Source organism: Pristiophorus japonicus, chromosome 1 (assembly GCF_044704955.1).
Source record: "Pristiophorus japonicus isolate sPriJap1 chromosome 1, sPriJap1.hap1, whole genome shotgun sequence".
NCBI lineage: Eukaryota > Metazoa > Chordata > Chondrichthyes > Pristiophoridae > Pristiophorus > Pristiophorus japonicus.
In genome coordinates this window covers 433,807,183-433,826,405 of record NC_091977.1, presented here as the reverse complement: position 1 = coordinate 433,826,405, position 19,223 = coordinate 433,807,183, and the positions used below count along the sequence as shown (strand labels likewise).

Genomic DNA, 19,223 nt, shown 5'->3' with positions numbered 1-19,223 from the left:
GAGTGTTAAAAAAACAAGCCTGAAGGCTCCATGTCTCAATGCGAGGAGCATTTGTAATAAGGTGGATGAATTAACAGCGCAGATAGCTGTTAACGGATATGATGTAATTGGGATTATGGAGACATGGCTCCAAGGTGACAAAGGCTGGGAGCTCAACATCCAGGGGTACTCAATAGTCAGGAAGGATAGACAGAAAGGAAAAGGAGGTGGGGTAGTGTTGCTGGTTGCTGGTGTGACATATGAGGAGAGACTGGATCAACTGGGCCTTTATTCACTGGAGTTTAGAAGGATGAGAGGGGATCTCATAGAAACATATAAAATTCTGACGGGACTGGACAGGTTAGATGCAGGAAGAATGTTCCCGATGTTGGGGAAGTCCAGAACCAGAGGACACAGTCCAAGGATAAGGGGTAAGCCATTTAGGACTGTGATGAGGAGAAACTTCTTCACTCACAGAGTTGTTAACCTGTGGAATTCCCTACCGCAGAGAGTTGTTGAAGCCAGTTCGTTGGATATATTCAAGAGGGAGTTAGATGTGGCCCTTATGGCTAAAGGGATCAAGGGGTATGGAGAGAAAGCAGGAAAGGGGTACTGAGGTGAAAGATCAGTCATGATCTTATTGAATGGTGGTGCAAGCTCGAAGGGCCGAATGATCTTCCCCTGCACCTATTTTCTATGTTTCCATGTTTAAAGAGGAGATGAACGTAATAGTAAGGAAGGACATTCGCTTGGATGATGTGGAATCTGTATGGGTAGAGCTGCGGAACACCAAAGGGCTGAAAACGCTAGTGGGGGTTGTGTACAGACCACCAAACAGCAGGAGTGAGGTTGGGGATGGCATCAAACAAGAAATTATAGATGCGTGCAATAAAAGTACAGCAGTTATCATGGGTGACTTTAATCTACATATAGATTGGACTAACCAAACTGGTAACAATACAGTGGAGGAGGATTTCCTGGGGTGTTTTCCAGACCAATATGCTGAGGAACCAACTAGAGAGCTGGCCATCCTAGACTGGGTGTTGTGTAATGAGAGAATTAATTAGCAATCTTGTTGTGCGAGGCCCCTTGGGGAAGAGTGACCATAATATGATAGAATTCTTCATTAAGATGGGGAGTGACACAGTTAATTCAGAGACTAGGGTGCTGAACTTAAAGAAAGGTAATTTCAATGGTATGAGATGTGAATTGGCTAGGATAGACTGGCGAATGATACTTAAAGGATTGACGGTGGATAGGCAATGGCAGACATTTAAAGATCACATGGATGAACTTCAACAATTGTACATCCCTGTCTGGCGTAAAAATAAAACAGGGAAGGTGGCTCAACCATAGCTAACAAGGGAAATTAGGGATAGTGTTAAATCCAAGGAAGAGGCATTTAAATTGGCCAGAAAAAGCAGCAAACTTGAGGACTGAGAGAAATTTAGAATTCAGCAGAGGAGGACTAAGGGTTTAATTAGGAGGGGAAAAATAGAATATGAGAGTAAGCTTGCAGGGACATAAAAACTGACTGCAAAAGCTTCCATAGATATGTGAAGAGAAAACGATTAGTGAAAACAAATGTAGGTCCCTTGCAGTCAGAATCAGGTGAATTTATAATGGGGGAACAAAGAAATGGCAGATCACTTGAACAAATACTTTGGTTCTGTCTTCACTAAGGAAGACACAAATAATCTTCCGGAAATACTAGGGGACCAAGGGTCTAGCGAGAGGGAGGGACTGAAGGAAATCCTTATTAGTCAGGAAATTTTGTTTGGGAAATTGATGGGATTGAAGGCCGATAAATCCCCTGGGCCTGATAGTCTGCATTCCAGAGTACTTAAGGAAGTGGCCCTAGAAATAGTGGATGCATGGGTGGTCATTTTCCAACATTCTATAGACTCTGAATCAGTTCCAATGGACTGGAGAGTAGCTAATATAACACCACTTTTTAAAAAAGGAGTGAGATAGAAAACAGGGAATTATTGACTGGTTACAGCCTGACATCGGTAGTGGGGAAAAAGTTGGAATCAATTATTAAAGATGTAATAGCAGTGCATTTGGAAAGCAGTGACAGGATCGGTCCAAGTTAGCATAGATTTATGAAAGGGAAATCATGCTTGACAAATCTTCTAGAATTTTTTGAGGATGTAAGTAGTAGAGTGGACAAGGAAATCGGTGTCAAGTTCTGCCATCTTGAATCGGCTGCATGCCCTCTTCCACCAGCAGGACGTCAACCAGGACGGCGAGCTGTGCGTCGACGACCTGGCGGCCGGCCTGCCGCGGCAGGGTGTCCACTGCACCGAGTCCGAGCTGAGGGTTTGTGCTTCGAGGGAGCAGGGGCTCCAGCCTAGCGGAGCTCCAGGGACACCAGCCATGCCCAGCTCACACTCTGCACCGGCCGCTTCTGTGAAATGTTTCTGCATCATCTTCACATCACAAGGAGCGGCTCCGGCTCAGTGCGGTACGGCATCTTCCAGCCAGCCAGCTGCCCGGCCCGGGAGAAGCGCTCGGGCCCTGGCCACCCGGCCCGGGAGGAGCACCGGATTCGGAGGCCATCTGGCCGGCCGATGAGACTCCGGGACGACCTGCCAAAGGAACTCGAGGACGTGGGGTCGGCCGAAGGGACTCCAAGGCCGGCGTTCAATCCGCCAAGGTGACTCCGAGGCCGGCGCCGAACCGGCTGAAGGGTCCGAGGCGTGGCATCGTCTCAGACCCCCAACCAGCTTTGAATTAATTTTTAAACTTTTAACCAACTTTTAAACTTATTAAACAATTTAGGAGAACTTTTAAAACTTACATTTTAGACTCTCAACCAAAATACTTTTGAACATCTAGTATTAACTTACATCTTTGACTTTTAACAATTTTTAGAAACTTTTTAATTTGGGGAAACTTTTATAATCTATTATTGACTTACATCTTCGATTTTTAACAATTCTTAGAAACTTCTTAAAACGTTTTAACATATCTTAGAAACTTTTGAAATAAATTGGGAACCTTTATAAACTTTTAATCTTTTAAAATAACTTTGGAAGTCACCTTCCTAATGCCTGCCCCCCAACCTAGCATCAGGCCATCTACCATCAATGGCGCTACCCGGCGCCGAGCCTGCGGCCAACACTTTGCCGTAGGCAATTAGGCTTATCGAGCTGTGCCTGGTCTCCAGGGTCTTGGACCCACTTGCCACTGGATCAAGACCTTGTTCAGCTAAGCCCGTGTGGTTGCCGATGTGCAGCAGCCACCCCACGTTAAAAGAACTCACGCACAGGCATCTTCCACTCCGTCAGTATGAAGTTCTGGACCTGGACGAATGTCTGTCCCCACCTGTAACAGGGTCTGTGGCTTCCGTATCGGACTATTCAGCCATCAAAGAACTCACTTAGGGAGTGGAAGCAAGTCCTCCTCGATTCCGAGGGACTGCAAATGATGATGCTGGACAAGGGAGAACCAGTGGATCTGGTGTATTTGGAGTTTCAAAAGGCTTTTGACAAGTTCCCACACAAGAGATTAGAGTGCAAAATTAAAGCACATGGTGTTGTGTATCTGAAAAGCATGCACTTCCATGTTCCGCCACCAGGGAGCGCATCCCCTGAAGTCACAAGGGATCCCAGCATCCCTTAGGAGCACTGTATATAAGCCGGCCCCTAAGGCCTGTTCCTCACTCTGGAGTGTCTTAATAAAGACTGAGGTCACTGTTACTTTAACCTCCCTGTGTGCAGTCTCATCTGTGTTAGGAACACAACACATGGTATTGGGGGTAACGTATTGACGTGGACAGAGAACTGGTTGGCAGACAGGAAGCAAAGAGTAGGAATAAACGGGTCCTTTTCAGAATGGCAGGCAGTGACTAGTGGGGTACCGCAAGGTTCAGTGCTGGGACCTCAGCTATTTACAATATACATTAATGATTTGGACAAAGGAATTGAATGTAATATCTCCAAGTTTGCAGATGACACTAAGCTGGGTGGCAGTGTGAGCTGTGAGGAGGCTGCTAAGAGGCTGCAAGGTGACTTGGCCAGGTTAGATGAGTGGGCAAATGCATGGCAGATGCAGTATAATGTACATAAGTGTGAGGTTATCCACTTTAGTGGCAAAAACAGGAAGACAGAATATTATCTGAATGGTGACAGATTAGGAAAAGGGGAGGTGCAATGAGACCTGGGTGTCATGGTACATCAGTCATTGAAAATTGGCATGCAGGTACAGCAGGCAATGAAGGCGGCAAATGGCATGTTTGCCTTCATAGCTAGGAGATTTGAGTACAGGAGCAGGGAGGTCTTACTGCAATTGTACAGGGCCGTGGTGAGGCCACACCTTGAATATTGTATACAGTTTTGATCTCCTAATCTGAGGAAGGACATTCTTGCTATTGAGGGAGTGCAGCGAAGATTCACCAGACTGATTCCCGGGATGGTAGGACTGACATATGAAGAAAGACTGGATCGACTAGGTTTATATTCACTGGAATTTAGAAGAATGAGAGGGGATCTCATAGAAACATATAAAATTCTGACGGGATTGGACAGGTTAGATGCAGGAAGAATGTTCCCGATGTTGGGGAAGTCCAGAACCAGGTGTCACAGTCTAAGGATAAGGGGTAAGCTATTTAAGACCGAGATGAGGAGAAACTTCTTCACTCAGAGAATTGTGAACCTGTGGAATTTTCTACCACAGAAAGTTGTTGAGGCCAGTTCGTTAGATATATTCAAAAGGGAGTTAGATGTGGCCCTTATGGCTAAAGGGATCAAGGGGTATGGAGAGAAAGCAGGAATGGGGTACTGAAGTTGCAAGATCAGCCATGATCATATTGAATGGTGGTGCAGGCTCGACGGGCCGAATGGCCTACTCCTGCACCTATTTTCTATGTTACCAGCTTTTTATTCCAGATTTATTAATTAACTGAATTTAAATGCTCCAGCTGCAGTGGTGGGATTTGAAATATCTCCAGGTCATTAGTCCAGGCCTCTGGATTACTAGTGCAGTAACATAATCACTATGCTACCGTACCCACACGTCGTCAGAATCAGCAGTCCAAACTGTTTTGAGATCCATTATTCGTGCCATGACTATAACCATATCCACTTTGACACTTTCAACTTTAGTATCCACCTTACAATGTATTATTGGTAACTCAGTGAAGACTGGCACAAAATAATTATTTAAAATCTCTGCCACATCCTAGGTGTTCACCCAATTCTGCTCTGAGGATTTATTTGATGACTCTATTCAGACCTTAATACCCTCAGAATCCAAATATTTATTTGATGACTCTATTCAGACCTTAATACCCTCAGAATCCAAATATCGCTTAAAATAAAAGACATTGCTATTACCTGTACTACCATGGCTATTGTCTTCTCCAATATACTTTTGACTGCTCTGATAGCAGCTTTCCTCACCTTTAATTGATTGATAGCTATTTCTGTTCTATTGAGAACTATTTTTTGAGCCTGTAAAAATATTTCTTTATCTGATTTTGCTTGGTTTTACTAGCGCTGACCCCGTGGACGCTGGCAGTGGGGTAGCTATCACCGACTCTCTCCGCATCTCCCTCCGGAATGTTCGTTTGCTTGCAAACAAGGCCTTTCCCATCCATGAGCTTATCGTGGATGATGGCATCGACATCATGGCCCTGACGGAAACTTGGTTGAGGAGAGATGACACTTTACTCTTAAATGAAGCTTTTCCGCCTGGCTATACATTCCACCACTTGTCCTGCTCAGACCACCGTGGTGGTGATGTGGTTCTCATCAACAAACCACACCTTGGTCTGTCCCCCTACTTCTCTGGCACTTCCCCTCCTTTGAGCATCTTGCCTTATTCCACCCCTCTCACCTCTCACTTAAAATTCTCATTCTCTACCGCCCACCCAAATACCATAAAAACTTTATTACCGATATTTCTTCACTACTTTCCTCCCTCTGCACCGAACGACTTCTCATCCTCGGTGATTTCAACCTCCATCTCAATTCATCATGCTCTCTCTCCTCTGAGTTCACTAGCCTCCTATCCTCATTTAATTTCTCCCTCCATGTAAACTCCCCAACCCATCTCTAGTGGACTTGCTACTCCCATCGTGTCAATCGCGGATAAGGACATCTCTGACCACTTCCACGTATCGCTCTCCACCCACATTCCCCCCTCCGAACCCTACCTCCTTCTGTGTTCACCCCTGGAAAAAACCCTCTCCCGGCAGTTTTACAACTGCACTGTTAGAAACTAAGGATGCCTATAAAACTATATGAATGTATAAAACTGATACGAATGTATAAGACTGCTACGTAATGCTGTGATTTAAATCATTGTTCTGAACTGGAGACGAGGTGTTTGCTTAAAATGATAGAGATATGATAGAGATATGCTAATTATCTGTGGTTTTCAAGTAAAGGCTTTAGTTTATTTATATATCTTAAGACAATTTGGATGGAAAAGCTTAGAATCGAAGGATGTTTGTAGCAATTAGTGTAAACACAGGCATTTTGCTATGTTGTAAAGTCTGGTTGAGGTGACAAAGCTCTTATTTGGGCTTCATAGTTCAAAGGACTCGGCTTTGTACTAAGGGAATAGGGACAAGATAGATGAAATGTTTTCCACAGGAAGAAATCCTGGGTTAGTACAAACAGAGAGATAGCAAAGAAATTCAATAGAAAAGCGACTTCTATAAGGTATAAACAACGGCATATGGCCAGAATCGTAAAACATGTTTAAGGCAGGCTTTGTTTCGAGCTTCGAGACAAAGAACTAGAAGTCTTATTGGATATTAAGGTTTTAGGGGAACCTCTATAGATCAAAAGGTCTTGTCAATATTCAGGTTCAGGCCCACCCCTAAAAATAGGTTAAAAGTGACCTCCTGGAAGTTTGTAGTCACTGACGGTGTGAGGGGAGAGTGGACCAAAAGTCAAGCTGGTCGAACACTCTTCGAGAGTGATCCCATACTTTACCGAAGGAAGCTTTAGACAGAGAAAGAAACTGCAAACTAAAGAGAACTGCTTACATGCGCCAGCTGATTGTCCGATCGGAATCGGTAGCAACTACCTGTTACGGTTGTATGTTTTTACTATATAGCTAATGTGTTATATTCCTTCTTAAACTCTGATTAAACACAATATATCCACCAGATTGGTTTACAGTCGATCCTGATTATTAAAGTGAATAGAGATAGCCTTAACCTGGCATATTTCTAACAGCACTTATGGGCTCCCAACTGTCCAGCCTTTCTCCCTCCATTCACCATGATATGTCTGCAGCTACCGATCTGCTCAATCACACCATCACCACCACCTTTGATGCCCTAGTCCCCGTTAAAACAATTACTCTCTCTCACCCTGGCTGTTCCCCAGTACAGCTCTAATCTTCGCTCCCTTAAGTCCAAGGGACACAAACATGAACGGATATGGCAGACAACTGGTTTAGCCATTCACCGCCAGATCTTTGTATCATCAGCAAACTTGTCTATATTAGACTCAGTCCCTTCATCCAAATCATTAATATAGATTGTAAATAGTTGAGGCCCCAGCATCGATCCCTGTGACACCCCACTAGTTACAGTTTGCCAACCGGAAAATGACCCATTTATCCCAACTCTCTGTTTTCTGTTAGTTAGCCAATCCTCTATCCATGCTAATATATTACCCCCAACCCCGTGAGTTCTTATCTTGTGCAGTAACCTTTTATGTGGCTCCTTATCGAATGCCTTCTGGAAATCCAAATACACATCCACTAGTTCCCCCTTATCCACCGTGCCCGTTGCATCCTCAAAGAACATTCTGCAAATTGGTCAAACCCTCCATCCCCCCCACCTCCGAGATGTCTGCGCTCCTCTAATTCTGCCCTTTTGAGCATCCCTAATTATAATCACTCAACCATTGATGGCCGTGCCTTCTGTTGCCTAGGCCCTAAGCTGTGGAATTTCCTGCCTATACCTCTCCTCCTCTCTATCCTCCTTCAAGATGCTCCTCAAATCCTATCTCTTTGACCAAGCTTTTGGACATCTGCCCCAATTTCTCCTTATGTGGCTTGGTGTTAAATGTTTTGTCTCATAATACTCCTGTGAAGCGCCTTGGGACGTTTCACTATGTTAGTGGTGCTATATAAATACAAGTTGTTGTTCTAATTTTAGGCACATACATGGCTTCCCTTTGCACAAGGACCCTAAGGTGGGTTCGGAATGCACTACAATAATTACAAATTGAAGAAAAGTGAAATACTCTCTGCAGGGATGAAGGTGAATTTCACTTCTTAAAAAAAATTGTGCTTTAAATGTGAAAAATAATTAATCACCAAAAAGGTTGCGAGGGATGCAGGTAATATGAAGGCCAATGCAGAAATAATAGGTAACTTCTACAGCTGTACCAGCAGTTATGTCACAAAAACTCTCAAGTGCCCATTTATTATTTGGGTGGCATAGTTTCTATGTTGTGCTGGCTTTCCTCATATCCTCACCACACTGCAATGCAACAAATCAAGGAATAAAACTGAATCTTGCATCAGTGACAACAAAATCAGGAATATGATCGAAATTTATTTTTAAACATGAATAGATATCAAAGTAAATATTTACATATTGGCTATTAATATTCCACACACAGGAATATTAGGAAAGAAAATGACTGCCACAGACTGCAGTTTTCTAAAATATTTTGTAGATGGTAGAGTCAGTGAGCATTAATAAATTAATGATTTGTCAGTAATCGTAAACATAGTAGAATATATGAGCTGACTGAAGCAAAATAAAAGTGAAAGTACATTTCTCATTGGTACAATTTCATCAAAAAGAAATTATTTCAGTTAAAATACTGAGTAAGATCATTTGAACTGCAGAATGAACAAGAAACTGTTACAGTAATTGATAATTGACTGCCTGTGCTGTACCCGGAATAAACAAGTTGATTACACATGGTTCTATCAATCTCCCCTATCAAAGAGTATCCCACATTTAATCTCATGAATGAATATTAACCTATCTTTTCAACAACAATAATTTCTATTTACATATTGCTTTAAGTTAGGCACTGTCAGAAGGGTCTCAATCTGATGGCCCATGATGTTGAATCCAGACATGAGACTGCTCTAAATTGCAGCCCAATGGTCCGAGTGTTCGATCCTGAAACTATACTTGCAGTTAGTACCTTGACAAATGGTGCTCCTCGCTGCTGCAAACCCTACAATCACCAGGATGCCGTCTGAGCACAAGAAGTTGTTGGAGTCATTGGGGGAATCGCTCCAGAAGTTTCTGGCATACTACAAGTAATCCACATGTGCAGGGTACTGAGGGAAAAAAATCCAGAGTCTTGAAAGCAATGGCAATTCCATGATTCCATGGCCACCTGGAGTGGAGCCTCTTGTGACAGAGGCTGTTAAGACAATTCGAGTACCTGTCACTGGACAGAATAGCTGCTGAGTTTTCCCAAATGAGGTGCAACATTGGGATATGCTTGTGTGATGTCATTGCTGCCATAAGCTCTGCTTTCAACAACTTTAATTTATGGCTACGTCTATTTGTCATCATCATCATAGGCAGTCCCTCGAATCGAGGATGACTTGCTTCCACGTCAAGAAGTTCACAGGTGTTTCAATGAAGGACCTAAAATTCCAGGTCCCGAACTAAATCTTGAAGGGTGGAAGATGCCTGTGCGTGGATTTTTTTAACGTGTGGTGGCCGTTGCACGCCAGCCACCACACGGGCTTGACAGAGCTAGGTCTTGGTCCAGTAGCAAGGACTGACCAAGACGACTGGAGACCAGCTCTGCTGCATGGGCCTAATGCACGCACAGGGCTGGCCCATGCTGCCCCTGGATCCTCGCCTTTCCTGGGCTCGAACTCGCGCCTCTCCTGGGCCCCAATCACGTCCCTCTACAATCTCTCACCGCTCCTTCGCCCGGATCTCGCCGCTTCTGCTGTACCTGCCCGCGCTCCAATCACCGACCTGGACCTTGGGTGACACCCCTCTTCACTGCCGTTGCTCTATTTGTACAAATTGAAAGGCAGCCGTTTCTCTGATTGGCTCTCCATTTTCATATCACCTATTGCTGATTGGTTCCCTTGGAGGATAAGCCGCACCCAGAAGTTCCTCTGGAATGTGTAACTGGACCCACCCAGCCCACTTTCTGAGTGACTTTCCAATTTGTAATTCGGTTCATTTTGACTACAGAAACCCCAAAAGCCACCAAGTTCCAGCCGAAGTCCCTTACCCCAGCACAAGTGCATCCCTCCCCCAGCTGAAGTCCCTTATACCAGCACATGTGCTGCCACCCACAGCCGAAGTCCCTTACCCCAGTGCAAGACCTTACCGCTCCCCCATAGATGGGGCATTGTGTGCGGATTGTTAACATGTTTATTGGGTATGAAGTGAATAGTGACAGTGATGGGACTCCTGAATTTCATCCACTCCAACGATGTCCCTTGTAACACACGCACTGAGCTTGCACGCACCAGGGATTTGGAAGAACGTGATCCGTCTGCTCTGAGTTCCCTTTCTCTCTCTCTCCCCCCAAGCTCTCTCTCTCTCTTCCCCCGGCAAGCTTTCTCTCTCTCCCCCACCTTCTCTCCCACCCAGGCTCCCTCTACCCCCAGGCTCTCTCTCTCCCCCCCTCAACCCCCCCGCAGGCACTCTCTCTCCCACGTCCCCCCGAGGCTCTCTCTCCTCCCCCCGCAGCCCCCCCACCCCAGGCTCTCTCTCTCCCCCCGCCCCCGCCAGGCTCTCTCTCTCCCCCGCCAGGCTCTCTCTCTCCCCCCGCCCCCGCCAGGCTCTCTCTCTCCCCCGCCAGGCTCTCTCTCTCTCTCTCTGCCCCCCCCCAGGCTCTCTCTCCGTCCCACCCCAGGCTCTCTCTCTCCACCACCCCCCCACCCGCCCAGGCTCCCACTCTTTCCCCCTAGCAAGGCTCCCTCTCCCCCCGCTGCCCCCCCCCACCCCCCACGCTCTCTCTCCGTCCCACCCCAGGCTCTCTCTCTCTCCACCACCCCCCCCACCCGCCCAGGCTCCTACTCTTTCCCCCTAGCAAGGCTCCCTCTCCCCCAACCCCCCACGCTCTCTCTCCGTCCCACCCCAGGCTCTCTCTCGCCACCCCCCCCACCCGCCCAGGCTCCCACTCTTTCCCCCTAGCGAGGCTCCCTCTCCCCCCGCTGCCCCCCCCCACCCCCTGCCCAAGGCTCTCTCCCTCTTCCCCCCACCCCGCCAGGCTCTCTCTCTCTCTCCCCCCCACCCCCCCCACCCCGCCAGGCTCTCTCTCTCTCTCTCTCCCCCCCCCCCCACCCCTCAGGCTCTCTCTCTCACCCCCCCCCCCCACCCCCCCAGTCTCTCTCTCTCTCTCTCCCCCCCCCACCCCCCAGTCTCTCTCTCGCCCCCCACCCCCCAGTCTCTCTCTGTCTCCCCCCCCCCACCCCAGTCTCTCTCTGTCTCCCCCCCACCCCACAGTCTCTATCTCTCCCTTCCCCAACCCACCAGGCTCTCTCCCCCCCCCCCCCCCACCACCCCAGGCTCTTTCCCCCATCCCCCTGCTCTCTCTCCTCCCCACCCCCCCACCCCAGGCGCTCTCTCTCTCCCCCCTCCCACCCGCAACCCCAGTCTCCCCCCCACCCTCCAGTCTCTATCTCTCCCCCCCCCAATCCACCAGGCTCTCTCTCTCCCCCCCCACCGGCTCTCCCCCCCCCCCCATCCCCATCCCCAGGCTCTCTCTCTCTCGACCCCCACCCTCCAGGCTCTATCCCCCTGCAACCCCAGGCTCTTTCTCACTAACCCCCCCTCAACCCCTTAGTCTCCCCCCCCCCACCCCCAGTCTCTCTCTCTCTCTCCCCCCCCCACCCCCCAATCTCTATCTCTCCCCCCCACCCCGCAGTCTCTCTCTCTCTCCCCCCCCCCCCCACCGCCCCCCAGGCTCTCCCCCACCCCCCCCGCTCTCTCTCCCCCCACACCCTCCACCCCAGGCTCTCTCTCCCTGCATCCCCCCCCGGCTCTCTCTCTCCCTGCCCCCCCAAGCTCCCCCCCCCCCCAGGCTCTCTCTCCCTCCCCCCCACCCACCCCCCGGGCTCTCTCTATTCCCCCCCCACTCTCTCCTCCCCCCGCCCCCAGGCTCTCTCGCTCCTCCCCCCGCCCCCAGGCTCTCTCTCTCCTCCCCCCGCCAGGCTCTCTCCCCACCCCCCCCCCCCCCCCAGGCTCTCTCTCGCCACCCCCCCACCCCCAGGCTCTCTCTCGCCCCCCCCCCCCCCCCAGGCTCTCTCCCCCACCCACCCATGCTCCCTTTCTCCCCACCCCCCAGGCTCTCTCCCCCACAGGCACTCTCTCCCCCCACCCCCCCCCCCCCCCCCGCAGGCTCTCTCTTTCTCTCACCCCCCCCACCCTAGGCTCTCTCTTTTCCCCCCTCCCCCCCATCCCAGGCTCTCTCTTTCTCCCCCCATCCCCAGCCTCTCTCTCTACCCCCCTCCCCCCCCCCCAGGCTCTCTCCCACTCCCCCCATCCCCAGCCTCTCTCTCTACCCCCCTCCCCTCCCCCCCAGGCTCTCTCCCACTCCCCCCATCCCCAGCCTCTCTCTCTACCCCCCTCCCCCCCCCCCCAGGCTCTCTCCCACTCCCCCCACCCCCCCCAGGCTCTCTCTCTGCCCCCCAGGGGGGGGAAGAGAGAAGCTGGGGGTGGGGGGCGGGGGGTAGAGAGAGGCTGGGGAGAGAGAGAGAGATACGCGGGGCGGGGGGAAGATGGATCACGTTCTTCCAATCCCCGTTGGAGTGGATGATATCCAGAAGTCACGACACTGTCACTATTCACTTCATATTCAATAAACCTGTTAACATTCCGTACACAATGCCTGCCCCATCTATGGTGGTGGTGGGCGGCGGGGGGGTGGGCGGGAGAATGCACTTGCGCTGGGGTAAGACACTTTGGCTGGAGGAGGGATGTACTTGGACTGGGGTAAGGCACTTTGGCTGGGGGAGGCATGCACTTGTGCTGGGATAACACACTTCGGCTGGGGGATGGATGCACTTGGATTGAGGTAAGGCACTTTGGCTGGGGGAGGGCACTTTGGCTGGCACTTGCTGTCTTCGAGGGAGCTCTGTCCTCTGTCGCTTCAGAAGTCAAAGTGGATCGAGTTACAATTTGCAAAGTTAGTGAGACCTTGGGATGAGCGGTTCTAGTTACACATTTCTGTGAAACTTCAGGGCGTGGCTTATCCTCCAAGGGGACGAATCAGAAACAAAGGGTGGAGCATGTTGGCCATTTTTCCAGAGGGAAGGACGCTGCTTCTATTTTAACCACCTTGCAGCCCCGTTCTCGTTGAGTGTGGGGAATTAAATTCGGCTCTGTGTATCTTACAAAGACTTGCATGTCCAGGTAGCGGCAAAGAGATTTGAATTGTTGTGAGATTCTACAATGTTTACGGTATTGAAGGAATTATAATTTCTTGGTAAATGGGGAAATGAAGTAATAACAGTTGTGACAAAGGGAGACTATTAGATAGAGGAGAACACTTCATTGATAAATTGATTTCAAAAGCCCCCTTGCAGCCGGCACTGAGGAGAGCTCCGAGTGATAGTCCTTATGCTGAACTATTCCATGCTCCTCTGCCTCCAATGCAGCTGGAGTCACCTCCCCAGGAATTTCCATGTCCAGAACCTTTTGGATAGCAAAGTTGTGCAGGGCTCAGAAAGTTACAACAAAACAGGATGCACGCTTGGTATCATAATCTATTAAGGCAATAAAAGTGCTAAAAAGTTAAGAATCCTGTTTTTTTTCCAATCACAACTCGAATAGAGACATGTGCCTTGTTGTAGCAATCATCAATTGCTGCTCTTGCCATTTTCAAAGGGTCATTATGCAAAGGATACACTTGGTTACCCACAAGCCATCTGGTTACTTGACTAGCTTTCTTGAAGAGGTTAAGGAGGGCAGAATTCCTGAGGATAAAACCATCAGGACAACTTCCACTAAATCTTCATGGATGTGAAAAATTCCTTGCATCTGATTTTACAAAATTCAATCTTGATATTTAGGGATTCCAACTCTTTTCTATTAATAACATTGAGGAGCCTAATTGTTTAATTCCTCCATATCACTATGGTTTCAACTGTTCTGCTGTAGTGAGGCATGGGAGAAGGTTTAGTGGTGTGGTTATCCCCAAGTGGCTTTGCATACATCCAGTGGCTGGTGAAATGTTTTAAATAGCACAAATAGAATCAAGATTGTTGTTTGCTACTGAGGAAGCTACTTTCTCACTAAGGTTGGGAGCACATATTCAGCTGCCTCTGCTGCTTCCTCCCTTTCTCCATTCTAACCAAGCCAAACCTCATTCCCTTCCAGGCCCCCATGCTAGCTGACATTGTAAATGGTTCCCTCTCCTCATATACGGTCTTCCTCCTTTCCAAAACTACCATCATCACCTTCCTTTTTTTTAAAAAAGACACCCTTGACCCCCTCTATTCTTGAAAACTACTGCCCCATCTGCTGCTGAAATCCTCATCTATGCCTTCATCACCTCGAGACTAAATTATTCTAATGGTCTCCAAACTGGCATCCCATCATCCACCCTCCGTAAACGTCAGCCCATCCAAAACTATGCTGCCTCTATCCTATCTCGCACCAAATCCCGCTCATTCATCACCCCTCTTCTCGGTCACTTACATTGGCTCCCAGTCACCCAAGATCTCAAATTTAAAATTTTTATTGAATCCTTTCATGGGCTCACTTCTCCCTATCTGTAACCTCCTCCAGCCCTACAACCCCCTCCGGAATTCTTTGTTCCTCTGACTCTGGTTTCTTGTGTACCCCTCCTCCCTTTGACTCACCATTGACCCAAGGCACTATATAAATGCAAGTTGTTATTACAGAAAATGAAGAAACATTTAGCTTGTTATTATACAATAATTACCTTGTTACATCTGGGTGTGGCTTTGTGCTGGTTGCAGATCGAGCCGTAGATGTGCTGTTAGGCTTTGGCCTAATCACCTCTTGTGTCTGAAAGAAATAGTTCAGAGTGGAGATTGTGACTAAATATATTTATTTCACATACACAAAGAAGAAAAGTGATATGCTATCACAAGCAAAGAAAATCTGATCATTAATATTAGGGAAAAGTAACAATGACACAATGCCTGGAAAGCAAGATTGTGAATCAGAATTATTTCAGTAAGGGAATAAGGGAACTCGCCCAGACCCCGCGCCCATCGACAGAATCAACTGTCACTCCCACTCCAATCCCCACACCAGCCTCTGAAGAGCCCAAAGCCGTGCCCTCCAACTTGCCGCCTGGGCCTTCCAACTTGTCGCCTGACGCTGACGCCCCCCACCCTCAAGAGGTGCGCAGTACCCGAGATGTTAGAAAGAATAGGCTTGGTATCGAGCCCAGAAACACTGTGCCACCGCCTGCGGGCAGGGGTGGTGGAGGGTCCAAGACCAAGCGCAGCGGGCGGTCTGAGAATAAGGTGGTGAGAGATGGGTGCAGCCTTTCTTTGCTGTTGTTGTTGTTATTATTATTGTTACTGTTCTCAAATTAAATGTTTTTTGTAAGTTATGTAAATTTACAAGTGATCGTAAAGTTTTTAAGTTATCTTAAAGAGTGATCTTAAAATGAAGTTTGAAACAAGAATAATTTTATTAAAGTTAAGTTATTGTAAACATTTGAATAAAATATATTTTACATTAAAACTGAACCATGTTCCATTAATACAACACAACATTACAGAACAGCTCCAAACAGTAAACATGTCCATGTGGAATAGTTGTCGCTAACCCCTCAGAGTCTCCTCTCTTCCCCCTCCGCCCCCCCCCCCAGCCTTTACTAATTGTTTGTGACTGCTCTCTCTCCCCCTCCCCAGGCTCCAAGCCTTCTGATCGGCGCCTCACTCTCTCTCCCTTTCTCTCCTCCCTCCCTCCCTCTTCCCACGGCTTGTTTTGTAGCCGAACCCCGAGCCGCTGTGTCCGGACACGAGGTCGATTCTGCCGGCCAAACCTACAACTCTCCAGGCCGTCTTCAAGACATTCGCTGGTGGCTTGTGAGTGAGTAAAAAAATGAGAAAACTTGTGAAATTCAACAAATTTATATTTCTACGTTGACAGGTAAAAAAAAGTTGAACTTTATTATTGATTTTGACAGTGTTCTTGACTCCCTCCAAAATCTTCGATTTAAAAACAATGGCATCTTTCAGCGCAGGTTTGTGAATGTGAGCTGGTTTGCTTAACTCACCAGAAGGTTTTTCAGGAGTGGTCAGATACGCCGACCTAAGAGAAAAAAATGTTGGCCAAACTGCGAACAATTGAAAAAACCGGCGCAGACATGAGGGGAAAAAAAACTGGCCTAGAAAAATGGTAACTAAGTCAGTTACGCTGGCACAGATCGCAGAGGGAAAGTTTGAAAAAATAAATAAGCCAGAAAAAAAACGGGGCGCGCCAAAAAAACGGCGCAAATGAGCAGGGAAGATCGAGCCCAAAGTTACTACAGGTGCAACGTCCCGAATCCAGAACTCCGAAATCCGGAATTGTCCAAAAACTGGACATTTAACACATAGCTGATGGAGTCGTCTGGAATTATTGTCCGAAGAAACAGACATTTTTGAGGCAAAACCCAAAATCTGGCACGGATTCGGTAGAGGATTCCGGATTTCAGACAAGAAAATCAAGTCTGAAATCTGGAATCCTCGACTGAATCCCCGCCGAATTTCAGGTTTTGCCTGATTTCGGACGTTGCCGCTCAAAGCCGGGCATGGATTCAGTCGAGGATTCCGGATTTCAAACTATTGATTTTCTTGTCTGAAATCCGGAAAAAAAAGGTACGGATTCGGTCCCGAGAATTCCGGATATCGGACGTTGTACCTGTACTATGAGACCAATTTGCCAACACATGTTTTCAACCCATCACAATTTGGTCATTTAAAATTAACAGAAAAGTAAAGCTATTATAGATAAGAGCCATTAAACTTGCTGTGACTGTGCACCTTTGGCATTGTGACAAGCAAATGTCCTGTGGTTTGGGATCTCTTGCCAGAACTGCTGTCAGGTTTTACTTCTGCTGGAAGCACCAGCTGAAATACCTAAAATCAACATAAAAAAGTAAGTTGACAAAACTAACATAATATACACCACACTGGTAAAACTATTACTTTTCATTTGCTGTTATTATTTCTATTAAAATAAAATACAAATGAAGTTGCCGCATTTGACAATATATATATATATATACTCTTTCCTGAACAAAGCAACCAAATGGTTATGGTATGAATTTAAAGGGGCCAATACTCATTAAAAAGTGTTTGAATTTTTTTGTTTTTGAGGAAAGCAGAGTCCATTTATGTCACAATGATTTCAGAGATAAAGGACCAAATGATGTAATTTGATATACAGTCTTGCACACTAACATTGATTTGCTCATTGGCTAATAATGAGCTTACAGAACATTCAGTAAATCAATACTGAATAATTTAACAATAATTTAACCAAAAGAGGTTGTACTCACATTTGAATAATATGTCCCATAAAAGAATGAGCATATATTTAGGGTTACATTGGCAGATTTGGAATTACGTTTTCCCCCAATCTCGCCCAAAGATGCTATCAGGCACCATAAGCACTATTGGCCCGCCACTACCATACCCATTTAGCAATTTTTTATGTGCCATCTAAACAGTGAATGAGAGCACCATTAGCAAGCCTTTTTCTATCCTCAGCCAACAGAAATGTACATACACTGGAAAGCAATGAAAAGTAGAATTATTCAATTAATTTGGAACACCTCCACAAAACTTTCAGGAGGAGAAAATTCTTACCAGATCCATTAATGACTGCCCTTGACATCAAGGCAGCATTTTACCAAGTGTGGAATCAAGGAGCCCTAGTAAAATTGAAGTCAGTGGGAATCAGAGGGAAAACTCTCCACTGGCTGGAGTCATGCCTAGAACAATGGAAGATGGTTGTGGTTGTTGGAGGCCAATCATCTCAGTCCCAGGACATCAATGCAGGAGTTCCTCAGGACAGTGTCCTAGGCCTAACAATTTTCAACTGCTTCATCAATGACCGTCTCTTCAATACAATGTCAGAAGTGGGATGTTCATTGATGATTGCACAGTATTCAGTTCCATTTGCAACTCCTCAGATAATGAAGCAGTCCATGTCCACATGCAGCAAAATCTAGACAATATTCAGGCTTGGGCTGATAAGTAGCAAGTTACTACACAAGAGCCAGGCAATAACCCTTTCCAACAAGAGAGAGTCTAGCCACTGCCCCTTGACATTCAACAGGATTACCATCGCCGAATCCCCCACCATCAACATCCTGGGGGTCACCATTGACCAGAAACTTAACTAGACCAGCCACATAAATACTGTGGCTACAAGAGCAGGTCAGAGGCTGGGTATTCTGTGGTGAGTGGCTTACCTCCTGATTCCCCAAAGCCCGCCCACCATCTACAAGGCACAAGTCAGGAGTGTGATGGAATACACTCCACTTGCTTGGGTGGGTACAGCTCCAACAACACTCAAGAAGCTCCACACCACCCAAGACAAAGCACCCCAACCACCACCTTAAATATTTACTCCCTCCACTATTGGCGCACCGTGGCTGCAGTGTGTACCATCTACAAGTTGCGCTGCAGCAACTCGCCAAGGCTTCTTCCGCAGCACCTCCAAAACGTGCAACCTTTACCACCTCGAAGGACAAGCAGGTGCATGGGAACACCACCACCTGCAAGTTTCCCTCTAAGTCTCACACCATCCTGACTTGGAAATATATTGCCCATCGTCGCTGGGTCAAAATCCTGCAACTCCCTCCCTAACAGCTCTGTGGGTGTACCTTCACTTCATGGACTGCAGCGGTTCAAGCAGGCAGCTCACCAAGATCTTACCATCTCAAACGCAATTAGGGATGGGCAATAAATGCTGGCCTTGCCAACGACGCCCACATCTCATGAATGAATAAAGAAAAAAAATACCCTGAAAGAATCAAAACCTGACTGTTGATTCAGACATCAAGGGGAGAGCTTTGCTCTGTGAACTATGTCTAACAAAATCATAAATTATAAAAAACAGATTTATGATTATGTTACACATACTACTACACAGTGTAAATATATTCTCCCCCACATAATAGGGTAGAAATTCCGATGGGTGCTGTTGATGCACGCACAAACAATTAACGTGCATGTAGTATGTTCATTGCGCAGTATTTTTACAACTCTGTTAACCCATTTGATTTAAAAGAAGCCTGCGTAAATGTAGTGTGCACAAAATTTCTACCCTCATGTGATAAGGCCCGAAAATGGAT

The 19,223-nt window shown here is 47.1% G+C and overlaps 1 protein-coding gene across 3 annotated transcripts in view; it reads right to left on the bottom strand.

Annotated features, from left to right (window-relative positions):
- Window positions 1-19,223, bottom strand: part of dnaaf11 (dynein axonemal assembly factor 11) — a 129,134-nt gene that overhangs the window by 8,887 nt on the left and 101,024 nt on the right. For all 3 annotated transcript variants that reach the window (XM_070892746.1, XM_070892761.1, XM_070892753.1), the window contains 2 exons: window positions 16,903-16,998; window positions 14,841-14,926 (listed from right to left, as the gene is read on the bottom strand). In XM_070892746.1, the coding sequence (XP_070748847.1) occupies window positions 14,841-14,926; window positions 16,903-16,998 (182 nt within the window). The remainder of the gene's footprint in view (window positions 1-14,840; window positions 14,927-16,902; window positions 16,999-19,223) is intronic.